The sequence below is a fragment of the Lissotriton vulgaris genome, chromosome 5 (genome assembly GCF_964263255.1).
Source record: "Lissotriton vulgaris chromosome 5, aLisVul1.2, whole genome shotgun sequence".
Classification (NCBI taxonomy): Eukaryota; Metazoa; Chordata; class Amphibia; order Caudata; family Salamandridae; genus Lissotriton; species Lissotriton vulgaris.
Window position 1 is genome coordinate 1,947,445,281 of NC_141693.1, and position 25,146 is coordinate 1,947,470,426.

The following is a 25,146-nucleotide window of genomic DNA, read 5'->3' on the forward strand; positions in this document are numbered from 1 at the left end:
GTGCATTATCCAATTGGTACTGGGCCACCTTATCAGACCCTGTAACTCAGGGCATAGGTGTACCCAGGGCCTACCAGGGGCTAAAGCATGTATTATGCCACCCCTGGATGGCCATCTAAATCTGACACAACTGGCTGCACGACCGCTGGGGCAAGGTGGTGTAATCACCCTTTGCTGTAGATATAGTATACCTATATCTAACCCTAAAAATGGACACACAGATTCCTATCAGTCACTCCTATGGCAGGCCTTGACAATCCTGAAGGCAGAGTGCTTGGAATCGTGTGAGATGGTGCTCTGGCATGAGCTGAGCCCGTTTGCAGCTTGCGGAACCAAGTCCTAATAGCTGTTCCATGATAACGCATACCATATACTCTTAAGTGCATTATAATCCTCGCGGTTAAATGCTATCTCTGGTATCGCTTTATCAAAACATGTCGAGTAAGGTGTCATACGAATTGGAATACTAACCCCTCGCCAATTCTGGCGACGGGGTTAGCATTCCACCCTTCTAGAGGGACACGACATGTATGTAACTGTGAACCCCGGTTAAAGTTAACTCGAGCCTCAGCATCACAAAATGGATGCTGCCACCACAGACACGAGTCTGACCCCCTGCAGCTGGGAGTCCTTCCAGCGAGGGGAGCTTGGACAAAGGGTTTCCTGTCAGGGGCGGTGCTAGCACCATCCCAGACAGGGTTTTGTGTATCCTGGGTAGGCAGGGCTTTTCAGGAAGGTGACTGCAAGTGGCACCCCGTTGGTCACTACGCATCTGCCGGCTAGAACCAGTTCCAGGGGCACACCAGCCCCTGGCCTGGGGAAAGTCCGGCATGGGAGAGGGGTGTAACCACCCCCCTTCCTGGTCCCACCCCTAGGGCAGGACCTGGTCCGGTACCCACCCCTTTCTTTAGGATAAAGGCAGGAGCGGGGACCCTTCCAAATTAGATCATCTTTGAATCAAGAAACTACTTTCTACGAAAGGAACTCTCGACTTCTTCTCAAGATTTCTCCCTTGTGGCTAAGGAGTAGTCACCTGCACCCGCAGGCACCATCAAGAACTCTGCGGTTTGCTGCACGTCCTTCCTCCGGAATCCGACTGACCAGCTCGACGAGACCCGGCTTCCCTGGCACCTCTGACCTCTACCTACCTCTACAGCTAAGCTGAGAACCGTAGGTGCGACGAGACCTCGAGGGACCGGCCATCATCAGAACTGCACGACTTCTATCCAGCACGACCGCTGAGGGATCCTCTGGCGAGTGCTTTGGGGTCCGAGAAGCCCCGACCCTGAGCAGCTCCAGCACTGAAGTCCAGCCCCCCAGCATCCACGAGATCTGCGTGGGGCCCTTCTGCTTTTTGCTGCTCACCGCGTTGTCTGGCTACTAGCCCCCTGGCTTGTGGCCTTCCCGACGACGCCCGACGACATCACCACTGCTGGTCTGGTTGCTCCAGACTGGCCCTTGCTCCCTTCCAAAAGAGGGGCACCCCGGACCCTCCTGGTCCACTCCAGACTCCATTTTGAGTCCACCGCGTGGGCTTGAATTTGCCAAGACTTGTTGCCCCAATCCTGGGTCCAGCGACGTCGACAGCATCAACCATCGTGGGACAGCTCGCACCTCCATCCTGGTCGCCGACAAGGCCTCCTGGTCCGTGAGACTGCAGAGCCCAGCGTCGCCCACTCACCTGGTCGAGGTGACTACCATCCGGTGCTATCCTGGTGCCCATCTGATCACTGGCTAGTGATTAAGAACTTGGTCCCCTCTGCTTTTAGGTGTCATCCATCTTCGATCCAGGCTTGGATCACTTCGAACAATCTTCACTGGTCGCCTGCCAGCAACTCTTTTTTTAGGCTCCTGGTTCGTCAACGAGGATTCCCGACGTCTTTTCAGACCTATGCAGCCGCAGCCTCTGGGCTAGGTAACTTCGGCATTTCGGTGCCCCAGCATAGCCTCACTATCCAAGGGTCCAGATCCACTGTCGTTTTCGACCTACCTTATCGGGTTCGCCCGAGAACACTATCTTTGCTTTTACTAGCTCCCATAGACTTTGTCCCGCATCCCGCGTGAGAGTGCACACTCTGCACCCGAGTCTCCTAGGCCTCCTACTAGTAATCTGAAGGTTCAGTAACGTAGTCCTAGCGATTCCAAAGCCTATTAGTCCAGTACTTACCTGCTAGTAATTTCGCATTCCACTTCCATAGTATATGGTTTTCCGTGCCCCTCGGGCATTGGTGTAAATTGTGCAACTTAAAGTATTTTCGTAAGAGTTTTGTTGTGTGCTTAGTACCCTGTCCTCATAAAGAGTACAGGGCTGTTGTGATCTAAATAAATACACTGTTTATTTTCAGATCACTTGTGTGGTGTCCTTTCACTTGGTGTTCAAGGGGTATATGTGATGGTATAACAGCTGGCTTAACACGCCCTCTAGAGTTTAGCTCGAAGACTGCTCTTGTCCATGCTACTAGGATAGCTGGTCTATCGGTTGACTTACAACCAATCACCATAAGGGTTGTTTGGACTGATACATAGTGATCACTAGAATAGTGAACACTGAATATCAGGCCAACTTCTCACACCTTAGTCCAGGGTGGATGGGAACAACGAGTTCGAGAAATAAATTCCGCGGTATTGGTGAGCCACGTAGATGGCGTCTGGAAAGGGCGATACCTGTAGGAAGGGGTGAAATGGAGTGATAATTCCCAGATGGGGCATAAATTACGCAGGGAACGGAGCGGATGGCGATTCTCTGACCTTAATCTCGGCGAGTGTGGCCGATGTTCCCTGTCACAATGGCACGTTCAATGAAATCTAGATAGGGGGTGGGGCCAGGTGCTCTTAAATAGTCGTGCAGATAGTGGATGACTGCAGCGGCCATCTTGCATGAGTAGTAGAGAACGAGCAAGGGTATTAAAAGCAATACAATAGGGTTATTAGAGGCAGACCGGCAAGAAGATAGTAAAGTGAATTAAAGGTAAGGAAAAGAAGAAAAGGGAGATCTGAATTATAATTCAAGGAGGATACAAGGGCTCGGAAGAGCCACATGTGTGCGGTACATAACAGCAAGATACATTGGTACATTCTCAACCCCAGACAGTTGCTGAAAGAGCTTGCCATAAGTTGGATGTCCAAAGAGCTCTTCTCTATATTGATAGGACAAAGCCATTTTGTAAGACAAAACAATTATTTGTGTCCTTTTCTCCTTCAAATAAAAGTAATCCCATTTCAAAAACTGGGATTGCAAGGTGGATCGTCAAGTACATTCAAATTTGTTACTAAAAACACACACTATCCATTCCCCCTAGGGCTCATTCCGCCTGTAAACTAGGCCCATCTATGGCATTTTTAGGAAATATTCCCTTAGATCTCCGCAAAGCAGCTACATGGTCTACACCGCACACATTCACAAAGCACTACTGTGTAGATGTGCAAGCAAAACAACAAGCTAGTGTGGGCCAGGCTGTACTCAAAACACTATTTCAAACTACTGCAACAGATGCTGGTGGTTGCAGCTAAGGGAGAGAACTGTTATGCAATCAATGTACTAGTGTGTGATCTGCAGCCCATATGCCTCGAACGGAAAATGCTACTCCCCGGCTACCTTTATCTGTTCCAGTAGTATCTTCATTAGATACACTATACATGGACATCTTTTTCTGTTCTCATACAACTCCATCATTTTCCCAATGGCGAAAAACAATCTGAAGATGGAGTCGATGCCCATGCACACTATGCTCCAAGGGAGGAGTCCTCTACCAAACAAAAACTCTTCCAAGACAACAACAAAGTGTAATCATCCTGGCCCACCACCACATGGCGATCTATGCACTAGTGTATGACTCTACAGCCCTACATGCCAAGAACAGATGCATACTGGTATGTAGCATTTTCCTTACAAATACACCAAAATAAAGTGGTCCTTTAACCAACGCAAAGTTCCTACCTAGTGTCATTTCTGCCTTTCATATCTACCAATCTGTTGAATTGCCTGTGTTTTCCCTCAACCAGATTATGTGGCAGAACGTGCTCTACGCAGCTTGGATGTGAAAAGGGCATTACTCTACTACATTGAAAGGACAAAACCTTTCCGTAGCACCAAGCAACTATTTGTTGCTTTTGCTCCACCACATAAAGGCAATACTATATCAAAATCAGGTATTGCATGGTCGATAGTCAAGTGCATCCAAACATGCTATATTAATGCAAAACGTACATTAACAATCCCCCTAGAGCGCACTCCACTCGCAAACTAGGGGCCTCTTTGGCATTTTTGGGAGAAATACACATAGATTACAATTACAAAGCTTCAACATGGTCTACACCACACGCATTTACAATACACTACTGTGTGGATGTCTTAGTTAGAGAGCAATCCAGAGTGGGACAAGTAGTTTCATGTACACTATTTCAAACAGCTGCAACAGCTACAGGTTAGCCACCGCTTTGGGAGATAACTTCTATATAGTCTATGCACAGCATATGAGCTACAGCTCACATGCCTCGAACGGAAAATGCTACTTACCACAGTATGCATTTGTTCTTGGCATGTAGAGCTGTAGTCACATGCGCCCGCCAGCCTCCCCGGGTTACTGTACCTATTGCAGTACGATCTTTCTTAGATACAATTCACATGGACATCTCTATTTATTACTTTTACTAACTCCATCACCCTCTGCAGCAAACCAATCTGAAGATGGAGTTGATGCCCATGCGCACTATCACTGAATGGAGGAGTCACATACCTCGTGACTGGAAAGACTTCATCGAAGAAAAACAAAGTGCAAACATCCGTACCCAACACAGCGAGCTATGCACAGCATGCGACTCTACATCTCTACATGCCAAGAACAGATTAATTCTGTGGTAAGTAGCATTGTCCTTCCACCCCAAGAGGAGCATTTTGCGGAGCCTCCGGCTCCAGCACCAATGTCGCCACCACTACCTCCTCCCATTATGCCTAGGTTTACGCCACATCCTATAATCCCTATGCCGCCTAGAGAAGACTCACCTAAACACCCATCTCTATGCTCTACAAGAATTGTACAGCAATTCAGGAAAGGATTGTTTTGTACTGTCCCGACGTTCTGAGCTCCGCCTTATGAGTGGCACTTTGTGAGAAAGTGGCTCTATATATACTAGACCAGAATAAGGTACAGTGTGTATAGAGTCCACAAACCCCAGAGGTATTACTTAGGTTAAAGCCAGGTGTGACCTTACACTCTTTAAGTGGTAGCTTGGTCGAGCAGTAAGGCAGTACCAGAGGACAGTGTAAAGCATGTGTTGTACACACTCAGTCAGCAAAAGGTTTCACACACTCAAAGACTGAACTCCAGGCCAATTGTTTTTATATCAAAGATAGTTGTTTTATTTCTATAACCAACAGGTTTCAAAATATACTGTTCTCAATATGAGAGGTCTCAGATGAGTTCTTTGCAGAAAGGCAATAAACTTTGTAAACACAATAGGTACAGGGGTTGCAGTAGGCAACACAATTCTACACTCAATTTAGCATTGAGTTCAATGGATTTTCTTATATAAACACAGGTTATTACTTTGTGGATTACTTTGGTAGTTCCAGGACTGGCTCCTAGATTCAGTCCTGGGGGCTAAGCTGAGAACAGTTAAGTAAAAACATTTAGGTATTGCAGTGATTTTTCAGGAATATAAAGCTATTTTAAAAGTTCACGCTTAAACTTTTCAACAGGGATCTGGCAATATTATCCAACGGGAGAAAATTCTGGTTGCAGGTAAAGTACGATCTTGTTACTTTGGTAATCCAGTACTGAGCTCCTCGGTCCAGCACTGGGGTCTCAACTTAAAACAGGTAAGCAATTTCGTTTCAGTATTTCGTATGATTTTTAGATAGAAAAGCAGACAATTGATTCCTATGGAGAAAATTCAGATTACTAGTAAACCCGGTAAGGATTACTTTTGCGGTTCAGTACTGGGCTATGAAGTACAGTACTAGCCTCTCTCCTGATCACAGGTGAGTACTTCGGAATTCTGTTGATTTTATATGAATATTTTAAGTTTCCAAAACTTCACACTTAAAAGATTTTTCGAATCAATCGAGTCAATGTTATCCAATGGCAGGTAAGTGAGTTACCTATTTTCCCGGTGAGTACTCGACTGGTGAAGTTGTGGTTCTGGGCATAGACTCAGGGGTCCCCCAGGGTCAGGTAGGTACATTTGGTTCACCCTCAGCGGCGCGCTGGCGGCCGGGTGCAGAGGTAGTTAGGCCCAATGTTATCCAATGAGGGACAGGGGGCCTCCGATTGGTGGCTGTTGGCTAGCAGGCCACGCGGCTGTGGGAGCTGGGCTTCTGGTCACTTGCTTAGGGCAAAGGTGGCACAGCCAGCGGTATTCGGGCGGCTGGTTGCAGGGTGCTTTTGGGCAGTCGGGCGCTCAATGTTATCCAATGGGAAAGCTAAAAAGGAAACCAAGGCTGCAGGCTCGGGGGCGGAGAGTCTCCAGGGGCAACCAGCACGTCTAAAGGTAAGTTGAGATCTTGGAGCACAGGTAGGTACCCCAAAGGGCGGCACAGGAGGCTGTAGGGCGCCTGGCACAGGGGTGTCTTTGGGTGTCGGAAAAGCTTACCCTCAGCTGGTCACAGTTGGGGTGGCCCCTGGGTCTGAGTCTGCAGGCGTCGTCTGGTTTGTCGAGGAGGGTCTTTGAGCACTGGACTTCGGGACCCAGTCGCCGGGGGGACGTCCTCGTGGTCTTGGATCACTCGGGCACGGGCCGGACTCGGCGGTTGTAGAGTGGGCTGGTCTGGAGCTTCCTGGCTGGCATCAGGGGGGTTGTTGTAGCTGAGCCTCTGCTGATGGGTGTCCCAGTCTTTAAGAGGGTCAAGGCAGGCAGGTCCTCTGGGTGTCCCAAGGTGGCTGTCCACAGGAGTCGCCTGGATTTAGGCAGGAGCAGGTTCCAGGTTCGACAGGTCGAAGGGCTGGGGCCAAGTCAGTTGTTAGCAGCTGCGTGGCGGGTCTTCTTCCTCTTGGTCTTCTTTCCGTATCGGGATCTGAGGAAGGAATGTTCAGGGAGCCCCTAAATACTGAATTTTAGGGGCAATACAGGTAGGGCCCCTCCCTCGCACGCTGATGTCAGTTCTTTCTCCCACCAGCAAGCGCAGGTCCGGAGAGAGTGGTACCCCCAGTAATTTTTGACAGTTTTTTTAAGGCTTTTTTTCAATGCTTTTTCGAGATAATCACATCCGCACAGGTCCCATCCATCTGCGGAGTGCCTCAGGGATCGTCCCTGTCCCCTCTGCTTTTTAATCTCTATCTTCAGCCGCTCATTTTTTCCTTGAAGAGGTGGAATATCACCGTATTCAACTATGCAGACGATCTGCAAATCATTTTCCCGCTTAACACCCCTAATGCAGCCCTCGATTGTCAAGCAGTGATGCTACACATCCAATATTGGATGAACTCCCACCAGCTTAAATTGAACCCGGGGAAGACTGAGTTAATCCTTCCAGGAAACAGTCTCACTCACTGGGGCCCACAGTTCTGGCCAACTGAGCTCGGCTCCCCGCCCGTCCCGGCTAAGTCAGCAAAGAGCCTCGGGGTCATAATTGACTCGGAGCTCTCTCTTAAGCCTCAGGTTGGCGCGGTTGTGTCCTCATGTATGTTCCAGCTCAGAAAAATCAGGAAAGTTTCCCATCTCCTGACACCAGAGGCCCTGATACAAGTCCTGATTGCCCTGGTGCTCTCCCGCCTGGATTTTTCAAACTCCCTGTACTACGGCCTACCTAAATTCCTTCTTAATAGGCTCCAGATTGTACTGAATCAAGCAGCAAGGCTGGCCTTTAAAACCCCGAAGTGGCAATCCGCGAGACCACTGCTTCACAGACTCCACTGGTTGCCGGTGGAGCAGAGGACTGCATTTAAGATCGGCTGCCTGACCTTCAAAGCTGTGTTCGGGACCTCCCCTGCCTTTCTCAAATCGCTGGTCATTCCTTACCGTCCGGTACGCGATCTTCGTTCCTCCCATCGCCTTTTGCTAGCTGTCCCTGCTACCAAACTAAAAAAAAACGGCGGTCGTAGATTTGCCTACCTTGCCCCCGCCTTCTGGAACCAGTTGCCTCTCTCTCTTAATCTGCCAATTCCCTTCTGGTTTTCAGAAAACTCCTGAAAACTCACCTCTTCACACAGACTGGCTAGACCCCCGTCTCTTCATCTCATTGGCACTCAGCCAGCGCCAGGAAACCTTTCGGTGTCAGTGCGCTATACAAGAATCCCCTAAGATAAGATAAGATAAGATAAGATAATCGACTTCTGGTATCGAAGTGATGCCTGGTTTCAAGTCTTGCAGGGACCGCCATCGGATGATGTCGCTGACGGACCCGCATGGCGTGTGTCTCTACTGCCTGGGGCACAACAACAACCACAAGTCGTGCCTCAACTGCTATGCATGGCGCCGAAGACTTTGCAGGAGTGATCCTGAAAGTTGCTTGAAGTATAGCTCCCTCTCCATGAAACAGGCCAGCAAAGTTGTTGGCCTCTGCTTTACCATCTTGAAGTGGCTGAGGAAAATACTCTGGATTTTGCCTATCTCCACCCAAAAAACCATAGTCAATGCCCTCATTACATCCCGGCTTGACTACAGTAACATCTTGTACCTAGGCTCAAATCAAGCTGTAGTACGGCGACTACAGCTCGTCCAGAACTCAGCTGTCAGGCTGCTGTATGGTATTCCTAAAACCACCAGTGTCTCAAACTACCGACGTGGCCTGCATTTGCTCAGGGTAGAAAACCGAATCAGATTTAAAGCACTGAACTATATGTTTAGAATAAAAACAGGGAATGCTCCCAAATATCTTCTTGCACTAGCCCATCCCTACACCCCTAGTCGTAACCTTAGGTCACAATCCGCAGCAAATTTCTGCATACCCAGGTTCAAACTTGCTAGAATGGGTAGCAGATCTTTTGCTCATCTTGGAGCAACCCTCTGGAATGTACTCTCTTCACATCCGCAGGGAGGAAAACCACGCCAGATTCAGGAAGAATATCAAAACCTGGTTGTTTGAGCAATAATCAGGAACGTCCTTGCTTACCTTCGCTACTTCTTGTGCTGTGTCTCGGCGCCGGGAAACCCTTTTTTGGGTAGCTGTTGCGCCTTACAAGTTTAAAAAATAAATAAATATGGCATTCGGCTCCACGCTCGATGCTTAAGGTCGTGGGAGGTCGAGGGACCAATCACCAAGCCATCACCATCGTTCGTCAGAATCGAAGTCTTCACACTCTGGTTCAGGTAAGACGAAGCACAAGAAGTTGAAGAAGCGTCATCGCTCGATTACTTCCCCACGCCCGTCACGCGGCTGAGGGTGTAGGAGTTGCCTCCCCCGCGTCTCCGGCAGAGCCTGCGGTGTCGCCGTCAGCCTGCACACTTTTACTAAGCACTACTGAATGGACAGCCAAGTCCGGAGAGACTGCTTCTTTTGCCGTTCTGTTTTCCGGGACTTCCTGGTGTGATCTTTGTTCGCAAACCCACCACTGGGGTTGGTACTGCTGTGGTATCTATTCTAAGATATGAAATCTATCACTGTGTTTCTTTCTGATGAACAAGTTATTTACCTTCTGTAACATTATATTTGTAAGAAACGTTTTTGTAGTGATAGGTTCGAGGCATGTGGGCTGCTGAATTCATATCTCTGCATAGATCGCCTCCTAGTGTTGGGTCCGGATGATTGCACATTGTTGTCCTGGAAGAGTCTTTGAAGTATCACGAGATAGGTGGCTCCTCCCCTGAACTACGGTGCGCATGGGCATCCTCTCCATCCTCAGATTGTTTTTTTCCGCCATTGGTTTCGGATGTATATTTGTTAACTCAAGATAGGAATCGATAGAACACTTTATATTTGGCCAAAAGGCCTCTAGGTATCGTCGGTATTGTCTCTGCGATCGGTGCCGAGTACTCGTTCCAGCTCAATCCTCGAGCCGGACGTCAAGAAGAGCCGCGTGGGTATTCAGCACTAAAGGCCCGGTCGACGGCAGAGGCCTTATCGACGATTGATGATGGAACGGAGCCCATTCAAGAGATGTCCCGTTTGCAACTCCAAGTATCCTCACATCGATGTCCACCCGGTGTGCAACCAGTGCCTGTCTCCGGATCACGATGAAGCCAGCTGTATGGCTTGTTCGCGGTTCGGATCCAAGAAAACACTTCGCCTTCGACGCGCGGCGCGGAAGGAAGCCCAGCAGACGGCACCTGACCCGGTGAACATCTTCGATGCTGAGGAAGATGAGGGAGTCGAGCAAGAGGTTCAAAGGAACCTGTCGGATCCTGCATCAGAGATTGACTCCAGTTATGACGCAGAGGAGGAGGAGATGAAGACGTCATCGACGAGGTAGGAGACGACGATGAGGCCTTTGGGGCCGTAGAAGATAGCTCGAGCGAGGAGCTAGGCCCAACCGTTTGTATGGGGGCCGAGACTAAAACACTCTATAAGGCTCAGGTTGAGGGATCGCCACAAGGCCTTACCCAAGATCAAACGCATAGTTCTACAGCCTCGCTTCAAGGCCCGGCTACGGACAATTCAAAAGAGCCATCGGTTGATCGAAATCGAAACAAAAAACATCGTTGACTACAAAACCGAATGCACCGGAAACAAAATCGAAACCGAAAGTACAACTGACTTTGGTCGGATCGAAGGCTTCTGAACCATCGGCTCCGACGGAACAAAAGAGTGCTATCGACCCGGAGAGGTCGCTAAAGGGTGTCAAGCCGAAGGCCGGGGCACCGAAGAAGGTGGTCAAGGACATCGACCCAAAGAAGTCGGCGCCGAAGACCGTAGACACAAACAAAGGACTCGAAACACAGAACGTTCTCGATCCTAAACGTCGACTCGACAAAGCAAAGGTCAGCAAAGACCTCGAGCCCAAAACAAGCAGTGGCTCTAAGGACCCCATCGAGTCAACACAACCATCTGCCTCTTTTTCAAAGCAGGTGTCCGACTCGCTGCAGCCCATTAAGGAGAAAGCTATAGCTGTCGGACCGAAGGCCACTCCACCCCCAAAGACAGTCAGTAAAACTCCAAAGGCATCGGCACCGATTAAGTTTATACTGCCGCCACTGGTGACACCTAAGGCGTTCGCCCCTAAGACGTGCATTGAGGCGGCCAAGAAGGTGTCCATGGGGCAAAAGCCTACAACTACTGAAGGGGCCACAAAGCATCAAAAGCCTCTGCAGGAAGATCAGTCGAGGCAATTCATGGACGCTGAGACTGGTAGACTTTCCATTTACAAGCGAAAGATCGCCCCAGAACAGCCTATGGAGTCGTATAAAATTTCATTAAAGAAAAAAAGGGATTCTGCAACATCACCTCTTCTTTTTGAACCTCTACAACAATATGGACAAGAACCTGCTCCTTTTTCACCCACACATTCAGATGTGGATGTAGGGGATGGTGACAATGAGGATTACAGTTATCCTGTAGACACTGATCCAGAAGACCACACTGAACCCTGGACAGACACTGTTGACCCATGGGAGCCACAAAATGCCCCTGACAGTCATATCCATGCTGTTAAAACCTCACCTATAGAAGACACAGCTGCGTTTAACGCACTTATTGAGAGGGCAGCAAAAAATCACGAAGTCCAGCTCCAGGCTAACCCTATTGAAGAGGACTTTTTATTTGACACCTTCTCAACCTCCGAGAGAACTGTCAAGACTCTACCCATGCTAACAGGTGTCCTGAAACACGCTGGAGACATCTTTAAGGAGACCACAAGGGCAGGAGTGGTAAACCCCAGGATTGAAAAAAAATACAAACCCGCACCTGTGGACCCTACATATATCAGGGGACAGTTGCCATTGGACTCTCTGGTTGTTTCAAATGCTCGTAAAAAAGCGAACTCGCAGGGTGGCAGCTCAAGCGGCCAATGTCTGGAACTGGTGGCAATCTTCATGGCAATGAAAGCATTTAAAGTACATTTGTGCCACAAAGTAGTGTTGATCCGGACGGACAACATGACTGACATGTACTACATACAGAAGCAGGGAGGTACACACTCTCCACAGTTGTCTCATCTGGCTCAGAGCATGTGGAAGTGTGCCATTCAGAGAAACATCTTTCTCATGGCAGAACACCTCCCAGGCAAGGACAATCAGATGGAGGACCTGCTCAGCAGGCACAGCCACCAGATGCACGAGTGGGAGATACATCCATCAGTACTCCAACCGTACTTCCAGCAGTGGGGTCATCCAGAGATAGACCTATTCGCCACAACGGAAAACGCAAATTCCAAAGCTTTGCTGCCAGGTTCCCACACCCACAGTCGCAGGGAAATGCGATATGGATGAACTGGTCAGGCATATTTGCTTACGCATTTCCCCCAGCACCACTAATACCGCTAGTGGCACGCAAACTTAGGCAACACTGGATGACTCTCATCCTGGTTGCTCCAAAGTGGGCACGCCAACCATGGTACACCACGTTTCTAGAACTCTCCGTGGTACCGCATCAAAGGCTACAACTCACACCCAGACTTTAGACGCAGAGCCATGGCGACATTCAGCATCCAGATCCGCAACAGCTCAACCTGGCGATCTGGCTCCTGAGGTCTTAGAATTTGGCTACCTCAACCTGCCTCCTGACTGTATAGATATCATAAGGGAGGCAAGAAGGCCCACAACTAGAGCATGTTATACGGCGAAATGGAAGCGATTTGTCATTTATTGTGCCAACAACGACATTAATCTGCTAGATACATCTACTCACAACATCATCTGTTATCTGTTACATCTATACAAATGCAATCTGGCCTGTGCTTCCATTTGTATACATTTATCCGCAATAGCAGCTTATCTCCAAAACAGGCAGCATCTCTCACTTTTCAGAGTGCCTGCCATCAAAGCTTTTTCTGGAGGGACTCAAGCGAGTTATTCCTCCCAGACACCCACCGGCACCTGTATGGAACCTGAATGTGGTCCTTACCAGACTGATGGGACCACCTTTTGAGCATCTACACTCCTGCGAGATACAATTCTTGACGTGGAAAGTGGCTTTCCTAATAGCAATCACATCGCTACGACGAGTTAGTGAACTTCAAGCACTAACTATCCAAGAGCCATTCATACAGATTCACTCCAACAGGGTGGTGCTACTAAACCCTAGTTTCACAGTTCCATATGAATCAAACTATAGAACTGCCAGTGTTCTTCCAGAATCCAGATTCAGTGGCAGAGAGAATGCTCCACAAACTAGACGTCAAAAGAGCTCTCATGTACTACATAGATAGGACAAAAGATTTCAGGAAGACAAAACAACTGTTTGTTGCCTTTTCCCCACAACACAAAGGCAACCCCATTTCAAAAGCAGGTATAGCCAGGTGGATCGTTTAGTGCATACAGATTTGCTATCAAAAGGCTAAGCGCACATTAACGGTTCCCCCAAGAGCCCACTCAACACGAAAGTTGGGGGCATCCATGGCTTTCCTTGGAAACATTCCTTTAGAGGAGATCTGTAGAGCAGCCACATGGTCTACCATACACACATTTACCAAACACTACTGTGTAGATGTGCACTCCAAACCGCAGGCAGCTGTAGGACAGGCTGTTCTAAAAACACTTTTTCAGACTGCTGCAGCTGGCACGGGCAGCCGCCGCTAAGAAGAGGGACTGCTATATATTCTATGCACAGATATGAATTCAGCAGCCCACATGCCTCGAACCGAATATGCTACTTACCAGTATGCATCTGTTCTTGGCATGTAGGGCTGCTGACATTCATATCGCCTGCCCTCCTCCCCGGCGCCTGTAGCGGCTGCAGCACTCAGAATTACTCTTAGCATGGTCATCACTTACTGTACTACACTCCATCTCTGCCACAATGGCGAAAAACAATCTGAGGATGGAGAGGATGCCCATGCGCACTGTAGTCCAGAGGAGGAGCCACCTATCTCGTGATACTTCAAAGACTCTTCCAGGACAACAATGTGCAATCATCCGGACCCAACACTAGGCGGCGATCTATGCACAGATATGAATGTCGTACAAAAGGGGGTGGTGATGGACGGAGCATCTGAATCAATCAAACACTCACACCCAGTCGAAAGATCTGGGTTTAATCCATCACCGTTCTTTAGCCCACTCTGCCACCCCAGTTCAGACATGGCTATATGCAAATCAGTCTGACCCTGTGCCTCATGGGAACAGTCCAGCCCGAACTCCCAAGCCATGTCTTCCCTGGACCGGAAACAAGCTTCCGAGGACCGGTTTCTGGCATTCCAGCCGTCTTCAGCCAAGCTTGCTTGAATCCAGTGGCAAAGTGAGCAAGGGACATGAATGTCAGCAGCCCTACATGCCAAGAACAGATGCATACTGGTAAGTAGCATATTCGATTCCTTACCGCCCCACCCATCCTCCCCATTCTGTGAACTTATTTCTAGGGTTAAGGTCATCCCTTTCAGGGCCCTTGTTTCAAGGCACCCAGTGGTCAGTATCTTGCATGGATCTGTATTTCTGGCGCTGAAAGTCGTATACAGAACTGACATCAGCACGCGATGCCTGGGTAAGGCATCTTATCACTACTAATGTTTCTTACAGGTATATCGTTATCGAAGGTAAGTAACTTTTTCATCAATCAGGCGTTTGTTAAAGCCCAACTACTCACCCGTGAGGGTCTTAAGGCACAGGTTCCAGTCCATCTAGGAGGGGGTCTGTCGAAGAGCCAGGTTTGTTGGTTTCTCGATAAGATGTGGAGCGAAGTTATTATATATAATCTTTATTGCTTGATTAATTAAAATCATTACAATCACAACATCTTACAACTCCAAGAAAAGCACATTTACATTACAAACAAAACATCTTCTCATCATGTAATAATAAAAAAACTGTCCCATCAATTAAAAAACGTATCAATAAACCCAAATCTAACCACATTAAATCCTTCATTACAGGATATTGCACATTTTACATTTTAAAGTGACGACGTGCATTGCATACTATTTCCATGTATATAACGTGTAAATATCCTAACAAATACACATTAATTTTCACTATGAAACACTACACGTTATATATCAAAGTGCTAATGGTAAAGTGCAGAAGTGATTAAAGAGATGAAGTTTCTATTAAATATTTCTTGCACCCATTACCTTTCAAAGTGCTATTGGGCAATAATTGCAGTGACCATCATATCAAAACAATAAAAGTGTATCAATTTACTGCGATGGTAACCCACCTATTGTTACATTTCAAATTAATACCCTCGCAACAAAAGTTATTAGGTGATGAAATTTATGAGCCGGTTAAAACGGTTAGTCACCAGAGCCACAAAAATAGTGGGGATCTGCCATATTATATTAGACATTTTTCTGCTGCCTTTAAAAATGTTATCAGTTGACATAGTAATGGAACCGATTCACCCAGACAATGACATGATTAAGGCCTGTTGAGCAGATCTCACGCCACTCATCAAAAAGTAAGTTCTCAAAACTAAACGTCCAAGATTAATCCGCTTCGGGCACACACATACTATATGGACAAGAGTTTCCTTTGGCCATCCACAAAATCTACAGTTTGAATCCGGCCACTGCTTGATCCCAGATTGAGTGCTCCCCTTTGTTAGGTTTATTCCCATACGTAACCTTATAAATGTTTTTGTAAACTGTGTAGAAAAGAAAACATTCAGATACGGCTGAACACGCAGGGATTGGTATACATTAATCACATACCATGCATAAGTTTTTCTCAGCGAATGCATTTTTAACCAATTTAGATGTTTCAGCTATGATATGCTATTTTAAAATTAACTTGTAATTGGGCATTTTCAAAACTCGCAGTGCACTTTGCATGCTGATCTCTGGGAGGGAAGTTAAAATATAAGAACTTAATTTAGCCGCAAAGAAAGACTTATGGAACAATGTTGTCTGAGGTTGAACGGAATGGCGTTTCAAGGCTCTGTCAGTGATGGAGAAGGATTGGCCTCCTGATCTGGTCTTTCTGGTGCAGGGGACACAGGGTAGGACAGCTGGGCCGATCGTAGGGTCATTTGGTTTGCTGGAATTGTCGGCTGTTCAGGTATGCTGGTCCGGTGTCGTAGAGTGCCTTGTGTGCGTGGGTAGAATCTTGAGGTGAATCTGGCATCGATGGGGAGCCAGTGGAGTGTGCGCAGGTGCTGGGAGATGTGGCAGTGTCTTGGCAGTCTTGCGGTGGCGTTCTGGATGTTTTGTAGCTTGCGAACAGATGCTTAAAGGGTAACTGACCGTATCCTTTTATCCAATAAATACATAGATTCAACTCTGTTTTCTTATGTTGACAAAGTAGGAACTATCTAGACAACAGGTTAACTTTTACTACTGGCTGTGAAAACTTTCTGTCCATGCTTATGTTTTTCAGATGTACCCTCCATACCTTGCATTTCCCCCTCCGTATGGAATGCAGGGACCCTACCGGTTGCAGACGCCTGATGGGCAAAAGTAAGTTCATATCTAGCCTGTCCTGCTTTTATAAAAGTTACACCAGGTTATTATTGCTTAATTAACTTTGTATTATAATATGTTACATGGGCGCTTGAATGCAGTCCTGCAAAAATGTTGGGCACAGCAAAAGTCCAACTTTTCATTGTAACAGTGTACCTAGGTATTGGATTTTGTGTTGGAAATGATGGAAACCTTTAACTTTATCTTTGATAAAAACTTGCACATGTATTCCTTATATTATTTAAGATGAAACTATGCCTGTCTTCATAAGGTGCCAGCTAGGAACTGGCCAGTGTAATAAAGGAGCACCTCTTTTGTTCGGCACCCCAAAAGTCATGCAGATGTTTTTGAAGCAACCAACATTGAAAGGGTTGAAGTAGACACCATGTTGTGAGAAGTTGGCCTGATATATAATGTTCACTATTCTAGTGAGCACTTTGTATCAGTCCAAACAACCCTTATGGTGATTGGTTGTAAGTCAACTTTAGACCAGCTATCCTAGTAGCGTGGATACGAGCAGTCTTTGGGCTAAACTCTAGAGGGCATGTTAAGCCAGCTGTTATACCATCACATATACCCCTTGAACACCAAGTGAAAGGACACCACACAAGTGTTATGAAAATAAACAGTGTATTTATTAGAATCACAACAGCCCTGTACTCTTTAGGAGGACAGGGTACTAAGCACATAACAAAACTCTTATGAAAATACTTAAAGTTGCACAATTTACACAAATGCCCGAGGGGCACGAAAAACCATATACTATGGAAGTGGAATGCGAAATTACTAGCAGGTAAGTACTGTACTAATAGGCTTTGGAATCGCTAGGACTACGTTACTGAACCTTCAGATTACTAGTAGGAGGCCTAGGGGACTCGGGTGCAGTGTGCGCACTCTCACGCGGGAAGCGGGACAAAGTCTATGGGAGCTAGTAAAGACAAAGTTAGTGTTCTCGGGCGAACCCGATAAGTTAGATCGAAAACGACAGTGGATCCTGACCCTTGGATAGTGAGGCTATGCTGGGGCACCGAAATGCCGAAGTTACTTAGCCCAGGGGCTGCAGCTGCATATGTCTCAAAAGACGTCGGGAATCCTCGTAGACGAACCAGGAGCCTGAAGAAAGAAGTTGCTGGCAGGCGACCAGTGAAGATAGTTCGAGTTGATCCAAGCCTGGATCGAAGATGGATGACACCTGAAAGCAGAGGGGACCAAGTTCGTGACTACTAGCCAGTAGTCAGGTGGCACCAGGAGGGCACCGGATGGTAGTCACCTCGACTAGGTGAGTGGGCGACGCTGTGCTCTGTAGTTTTCACGGACCAGAAGGCGTTGTCGGCGACCAGGATGGAGGTGCGAGCTGTCCCACGATGGATGATGCTGTCGACGTCGCTGGACCCAGGATTGGGCAACAAGTCTTGGCAAATTCGAGCCCACGTGGTGGACTCAAAATGGCGTCTGGAGTGGACCAGGAGGGTCCGGGGTGCTCCTCTTTTGGAAGGGAGCAAGGGCCAGTCTGGAGCAACCAGACCAGCAGCAGTGATGTCGTCGGGCGTCGTTAGGAAGGCCACAAGCCAGCGGGCTAGTAGCCAAACAACGCGGTGAGCAGCAAAAAGCAGAAGGGCCCCACGCAGATCGTGGAGATGCTGGGAGGCTGGACTTCGGTGCTGGAGCTGCTCAGGGTCGGGGCTTCTCGGACCCCAAAGCACTCACCAGAGGATCCCTCGGCGGTCGTGCTGGATAGAAGTCGTGCAGTTCTGATGATGGCCGGTCCCTCGAGGTCTCGTCGCACCTACGGTTCTCAGCTTAGCTGTAGAGGTAGGTAGAGGTCAGAGGTGCCAGGGAAGCCGGGTCTCGTCGTGCTGGTCGGTCGGATTCCTGAGTAAGGACGTGCAGCAAACCGCAGAGTTCTTAGATGGTGCCTGCGGATGCAGGGTCACTACTCCTTAGTCACAAGGGAGAATCTTGAGAAGAGTCGAGAGTTCCTTTCGTGGAAAGTAGTTTCTTGATTCAAAGATGATCTAATTTGGAAGGGTCCCCTCTCCTGCCTTTATCCTAAAGAAAGGGGTGGGTACGCGACTAGGTCCTGCCCTAGGGGTGGGACCAGGAAGGGGGGTGGTTACACCCCTCTCCCATGCCGGACTTTCCCCAGGCCAGGGGCTGGTGTGCCCCTGGAACTGGTTCTAGCCGGCAGATGCGTAGTGAGCACCGGGGTGCCACTCTGCAGTCACCTTCCTGTAAAGCCCTGCCTACCCAGGATACACAAAACCCTGTCTGGGATGGTGCTAGCACCGCCCCTGACAGGAAACCCTTTGTCCAAGCTCTCCTCGCTGGAAGGACTCCCAGCAGCAGGAGGTCAGACTCGTGTCTGTGGTGGCAGCATCCATTTTGTGGAGCTGAGGCTTCGTTTAACTTTAACCGGGGTTCACAGTTACATACATGTCGTGTCCCTCTAGAACGGTGGAATGCTAACCCCGTCGCCAGAATTGGCGAGGGGTTAGTATTCCAATTCGTATGACACCTTACTCGACATGTTTTGATAAAGCAATACCAAAGATAGCATTTAACCGCGAGGATTATAATGCACTTAAGAGTATATGTTATCATGGAACAGCTATTAGGACTTGGTTCCGCAAGCTGCAAACGGGCTCAGCTCATGCCAGAGCACCCATTTCACACGATTCCAAGCACTCTGCCTTCAGGATTGTCAAGGCCTGCCATAGGAGTGACGGATAGGGATCTGTGTGTCCATTTTTAGGGTTAGATATAGGTATACTATATCTAAAGCAAAGGGTGAGTACATCACCTTGCCCCAGCTCTCATGCAGCCAGTTGTGTCAGATTTAGATGGCCATCCAGGGGTGGCATAATACATGCTTCAGCCCCTGGTAGGCCCTGGGTACACCTATGCCCTGAGTTACAGGGTCTGATAAGGTGGCCCAGTACCAATTGGAAATGTACCTAAGGTACATGGAATCCATTTTAGAGAGAGAGCAGTAGGCCTGGGGTCCTGATTGGCAGGGCCCCAGGTCAACTAAGTCGGAAAACCAGCAAAACACCAGGAAAAAAAAGTTGGGGGCAACCATAGTCGGGTATCCACCTTCCTACACATGTCACCTCCCAAATTGCTGTCAAGAGGAACAGGTCATCAAACATTAGCATTGATAAAAAAAATACAGTAATGTCTTGAAGAAACCATTGTTCTCTTCCAGGGGATCCTCATCAATAGTCACAAGCACTGAATATTCCCGCCCATGTGCGGGACCCCAGAAACGATATAAAAATATATATGTAAAAACACATATATCTCGCTTCATATATATGTACGTACATATATTATTTTTCTCACACCAATGCAGCCCCAAAACTGAGGCTAAACACTGTAAACACAAGTACATGTACTGCAATTAGTAAGGAAACAAAAAACACATTAGGTCAAATATACCTTGAACTTTGTGTTTTAATGAGCAAAACCACTCATAAATCCTGTAAATTGCTAATAAATAGACATTGTTCAGGCTGCATTGTAAAACAATAGCATAGAAAACGAAACCGTTTTCAACAAAAACTGGCACCGTGCCTTTAAGGCAGCCATGACACCATGCTTCCCATCATGCCTCAGGGGTGACAGTTAGGTCAGTTCTTTCCGGCTCCTTCAGTCAGGACCCTGGTGAAACAGCTCCCTTTCTTTTTGACTTTCTGTCAAAAAATATAATCGGTTATCTACAATTTTTGCTTTCACTCAACGTCTTTTGGTTACTGCTACCTTTTTTAGGCTTAAAAAAGGTAATTTTTCTGTCAAAATGCCTTCCTTTTTTGACAAATGCCCTTCATGTGGAAGGAAAATGGCCAAGACTGACACTCATCTAGTGTGTATCCTGTGCCTACCAGACTCTCATTCTTCAAGATCCTGTGAACACTGCCAGGTTTTATCGTCCAGAACCCTCAAGGACAGAGAATTCGTATTTATGGACTTTCTGAGAGAGGAAGATCTCCCAAGAAGCAGAAAAGCCGCAGGACGCGGTCGACGTTGAGAGGAATCCCGACTTGTTCACCTTCGGCGTCAGGATAGGCGACGAAAAAGCAGTCGACGGCCACGAATAAGACGTCTTCAGCGTCGAAAGGCAATGCACCTCCGCTACAGACAGCGTTGAGGGGTAGGTCGCCGTTGAAGCAGAGGAGCTCGACGGCGAGCCAACCGGCTTCGAAGCAGCATCGTCATGCTGCGACGTCTAGGTATTCTCAGTCGACGCCTGTCCACCGGCGTTCGACGTCGAGACAACCTCTGTCGACGACTAGTCGTGGTTGTTCGACGTCGAGGGAGCCTCTGTCGACACATCGAAGCAGCCCACGTCGACGTCCAGTCAACGGCGTTCGACGTCGAGGCAGCCTCCGTCGCAGTCAGCCCAGCAGCATTCGACTTCGAGGCATCCGTCGTCGCCAGATCATCGGCGTTCGACATCGAAGCAGCCTCCGTCGTCAGACAACCTTCAACGGCGAGAACTTATACGTCGAGGGACAGTCATCGACATTAGAGGTTGAGGGAACATTTGACGTCGGAGCAGCGGCGCTCGACGTCGGAGCATCCTCCGCCATCACACAGGAGATCGGCGTCGAGGAGATCACTGTCGACGTTGAGAGGGCGTCCATCTGCTCGGCGTTCGACGTCGAAGCAACCACAGTTGACCAGTCAGCAGAGAACAAGGGAACGGGGCGACTCAAATTCAGGGAATGTCTCCCCTACAAGAACACAGGAAAGGTCACCCTTGAGGCAGGTGGTGCAAGAGATGAAGAGTCAATCATTGGACCAGCCTCAGGCCCTGATGTCTCAGCAAGTCTCCCCAAGATCAGCATCGGCTGCGGAGGTGGAACAATCCCCGATGCAGGATCCTCTCATCAAAAGAAGAAGGGTCTCGGATGAGAGAGGTCGGTCGACTCGAGGTCGAGGTCTTCCTCTAGACGGTCTCTGGTGAGCCTGTCCTCATCCTTCTCGGCATCTCGCAGTGACAGATCTTCGGATGGAGATTCCAGCTGTTCGGACAGGGAGAGGTCCAATTCTCCTGCAAGGTCGCACCAGAAACAAGCAGATCAACCTCCTCCGACACGTTCGCCAGTGAGGAATTGCACCCAGAAGTCTCCTTCTGTTAGTCTTACCCCAAGGTGGGACAGACCTCTTCACCACTAGGCCAAGGACAATGAGATGGCAGATCGTTTGAGGGCTTATCGAGAACAAGCCGCCCACCACAAAGAGCGGTCTCGCTCTAGAGTGCACTCAAGTAAAAGAAGATCTAGCCACAGGGAGCGATCTCGTTCTAGAGCACGCTCAAGTAGGAGAAGATCTAGGTCCAGGAGCAGAAGGCGGACTCATAGATCTTCAAGTTCTTCGAGGTCACGCTCTCACAGGGATTATTCTCCGACTCTAACAGACAGCCCACAATCGAGAATATCTCCAACTGAGGATATTTTCCCGTTCCAAGACATCTTGGGCAGGGGAGCCCTGAAGCTAGGAGTGCCTATGACCACTCCGCAGGTCAAGACAACGGTCATCTTTGAAACCCTGCAGCACAGATCGGCACCCAAACCTTTACTGCCGTTGGTCCCGGATATCATGGATCCGGTGAATGAGGTCTTCCTGACTCCGGCTACGGTGAAGTCAGTCCCAGCGAGGATTCTTAAGAAATATCGCTCTCCTGAAGAGGATCCCCTGTTCCTCAAGTCCGACCCACCACCAGATTCAGTAATCATTGCAGCGGCAAAAAAATCCAATGCGGTGGCCTCCTCATCCACGGTACCGCCGGATAAGGACAGCAAGTTACAAGACTCATGGGGGAGAAGAGTGTGTAATACCTCAGCCTCTTTCCTCAAGGTCGCCAATGCGGAAGCTCTGCTGGGCAGCTACGATAGATCTCTGTGGGACTCGCTTCAGAGGTTTTCTGCAAAACTTCCTCAGGAAGATAGAAAGGAGTTTGAAGAGATTCTGATGGAGGGCAGTCTCCAATCAGATTATAGGGGCGGCGGCAGATGGAGCTACTCTCGCTGCGCATGGAATCACAGCGAGGAGATCCTCATGGTTGCGCCTAACCGCATTAAAGCCTGAGGCTCAAGCCAAAATCCTAAACCTTCCTTTTTTGAGCACATCTCTCTTTGGGGCGAGTGCTGATGAAGAGATGCAACGGATGAAAACGGAGTTAGACACCCTTAAAGCCGAGAGCTTGAAAAGAAAAAGGAATTCCGGAAGAAGTTCCGTTCTGACAACAAGGGCTCTTTGAAGCAGAGGGTTCAAACCCCTCACTGGCAGAAGGGCCAGAACCAGCAAGGCCAACAAAAAACGCAATATAAAGGCAAGCGCAATTCCAAAGGGAGTGGGAATTTGCGCCAAGGCAACAACTACAATAAGCCTCAGCAGAAGCAATGAGTCTTCACTTCCCCCATCGCCGTTGTCCAATCCAGTGGGGGAAAGCATTGCACATCACAGGACAGAGTGGCAGGCCATTACAAAAGATCAATGGGTGTTGTCTACGCTGCAGAATGGGTACTATTTTCGTTTTCATCGTCTACCTCCACTCGTTCCTCCGATGCCAACGTCAAGCCACCAGCTACAACTGCTAAAGAAAGACGTAGCGACACTCCTTTGAAAAATCAGCCATCGAGAGGGTGCCAGTGGCTCAAAGGGGGAAAGTAGTCTATTCGAGGTGTTTTTTATGGTCAGAAAAAAGGGCCAGAAGGCGGAATACAGGCCCATTCTGGACCTGAGAACACTCAATCTACATGTCAGAAAAGAAAAGTTTCGCATGTTGGCGCTTCATCAAATATATCCACATCTCAGGAAGGGGGATTGGATGTGTTCGCTGGACCTTCAAGATGCATACTTTCATGTCCCGATACGGCTCGATCACAGGAGATTCCTTCGGTTCCGGGTGGGGACCTCCCACTACCAGTTCAAAGTCCTACTGTTTGGGTTGAAGTCGGCCCCCAGGGTGTTAACTAAGTGTGTCGCAGTGGTTTTGGCAGCTTTACGCCGCAGGGGGTCTTCGTATACCCATACCTAGACGATTGGCTGTTGAAAGGTCCTTCTCCAGACAACGTAAGGAATCAATTCCAGACCTGCATAGAACTGTCAGCGGCTAGGCCTACATGTCAACTACAGCAAGTCTGTCTCCCAACCCACTCAGAAGATTCATTTCCTAGGAGCTCTGCTAGACTCCGAAGTAGGAAAAGTGTTTCCTTCGGAGGAGAGACAGTTTTCTATAACGCTCAAGTGCCAGCAAGTTCTTCGCAGCAGGACTCAAAGTGCGAAAAATAGCCTCCCTCTTAGGGTCGATGACTTCATGCATCTTCTTAGTACCGAATGCCAGACTTCGGATGCCTCCTCTTCAGCAGGATCTGGAGGACAAATGGAACCAGCAATCAGCTCGCTGGAACGATCAAATCACTTTGTCAGAGGTAGCTCGAGCTTCCATCCTGTGGTGCACAAAGAAGCAGAACATGCAGGTGGGAGTTCTCTTCCATCAACCTCCTCCTGCACAAACGATATTCACAGATGCCTCTTTACAAGGCTGAGGAGCGCACATGGGGCCTCTCCAAGTGCAGGGTCTGTGGTCTTCCAAAGAAAGCACCTACCACATCAACTTGCTGGAATTGAGAGCAGCCCACCTGGCCCTCAAAGCGTTCCTTCCCTCGCTTCAAGAGGCAACGGTTCTAGTACAAACGGACAACACCACCACGATGTACTATTTGAACAAGCTCAAGGACTCTCACTGGAAGCTCCGCGTATCTGGCATTAGCTTCTGGCTCGCAAGTTGTCTGTTCAAGCAGTCCACCTCCCAGGAGAGCAGAATGTGAGGGCGGACGCAGTAAGTCGGCACTTCGAAGACAGAGAGGACTGGGTTCTCAACGACGAAGTGCTAGAAGATATTTTCCAGTCTTGGGGTCGTCCTTCCATAGACCTCTTCGCGGACGACGTAAACAGCAAATGCCCAAGCTTCGCCTCAAGGTTCTACCGACCAGGAACGAGAGGGAATGCTCTTTTGATCGACTGGTCAGGGGAATTTGTGTACGCCTTTCCACCCCTTCCGCTGATCACGAAGATGGTGAGCAAGCTGAACCACTCGTACACAACAATGATCCTGATTGCCCCCGACTGGCCGAGACAATGGTGCTACACGGACCTACTTCACCTGTCAGTGTCTCCTCACAAGAGGCTTCCATGCAGGCCGGACCTGTTATCTAAGATGAACGGGAGGATTCACCATCCCAACCTTCCGTCACTGAACTTGGCAGCATGGCTCCTGAGGTCATTCAGTACGGCCATCTAGGACTGCCACAAGACAGCATGTCCATTCTGAGAGAAGCAAGACGTCCTTCCACAAGACACTCTTACGCATGCAAGTGGAAGCGGTTCTATATGTGGTGCATGCAGAATGGTCATAATCCGGGGAAGGGTCAGGAAGAAGCAGTTCTTCCCTACTTGTTGTACCTGGCTAAAGCAGGGTTGAAGTTTAATTCCATTAAGGTGCATTTAGCCGCTATAACTGCTTATAGGCGATCACCTTCACAAACCTCTTTTTTCCAGTTGCCAGCGGTAAAGGATTTCCTGCAGGGTCTGAAAATGGTGTACCCTCCAGCATGTCCTCCTTCTCGACCCTGGGAGCTGAACCTAGTACTATCAAAGTTGATGGGCCCTCCTATTAAGCCCATTCATAAAGCTACTTTACAGCATATTTCCTGGAAAG

At 48.6% G+C, this 25,146-nt stretch overlaps 1 protein-coding gene across 1 annotated transcript in view; it reads left to right on the forward strand.

Moving 5' to 3' along the window:
* PRRC2A (proline rich coiled-coil 2A) overlaps positions 1-25,146 on the forward strand; it is a 1,005,169-nt gene that overhangs the window by 250,311 nt on the left and 729,712 nt on the right. The window contains exon 8 of the mRNA XM_086919885.1: positions 16,339-16,418. Coding sequence (XP_086776011.1) covers positions 16,339-16,418 — 80 coding nt within the window. The remainder of the gene's footprint in view (positions 1-16,338; positions 16,419-25,146) is intronic.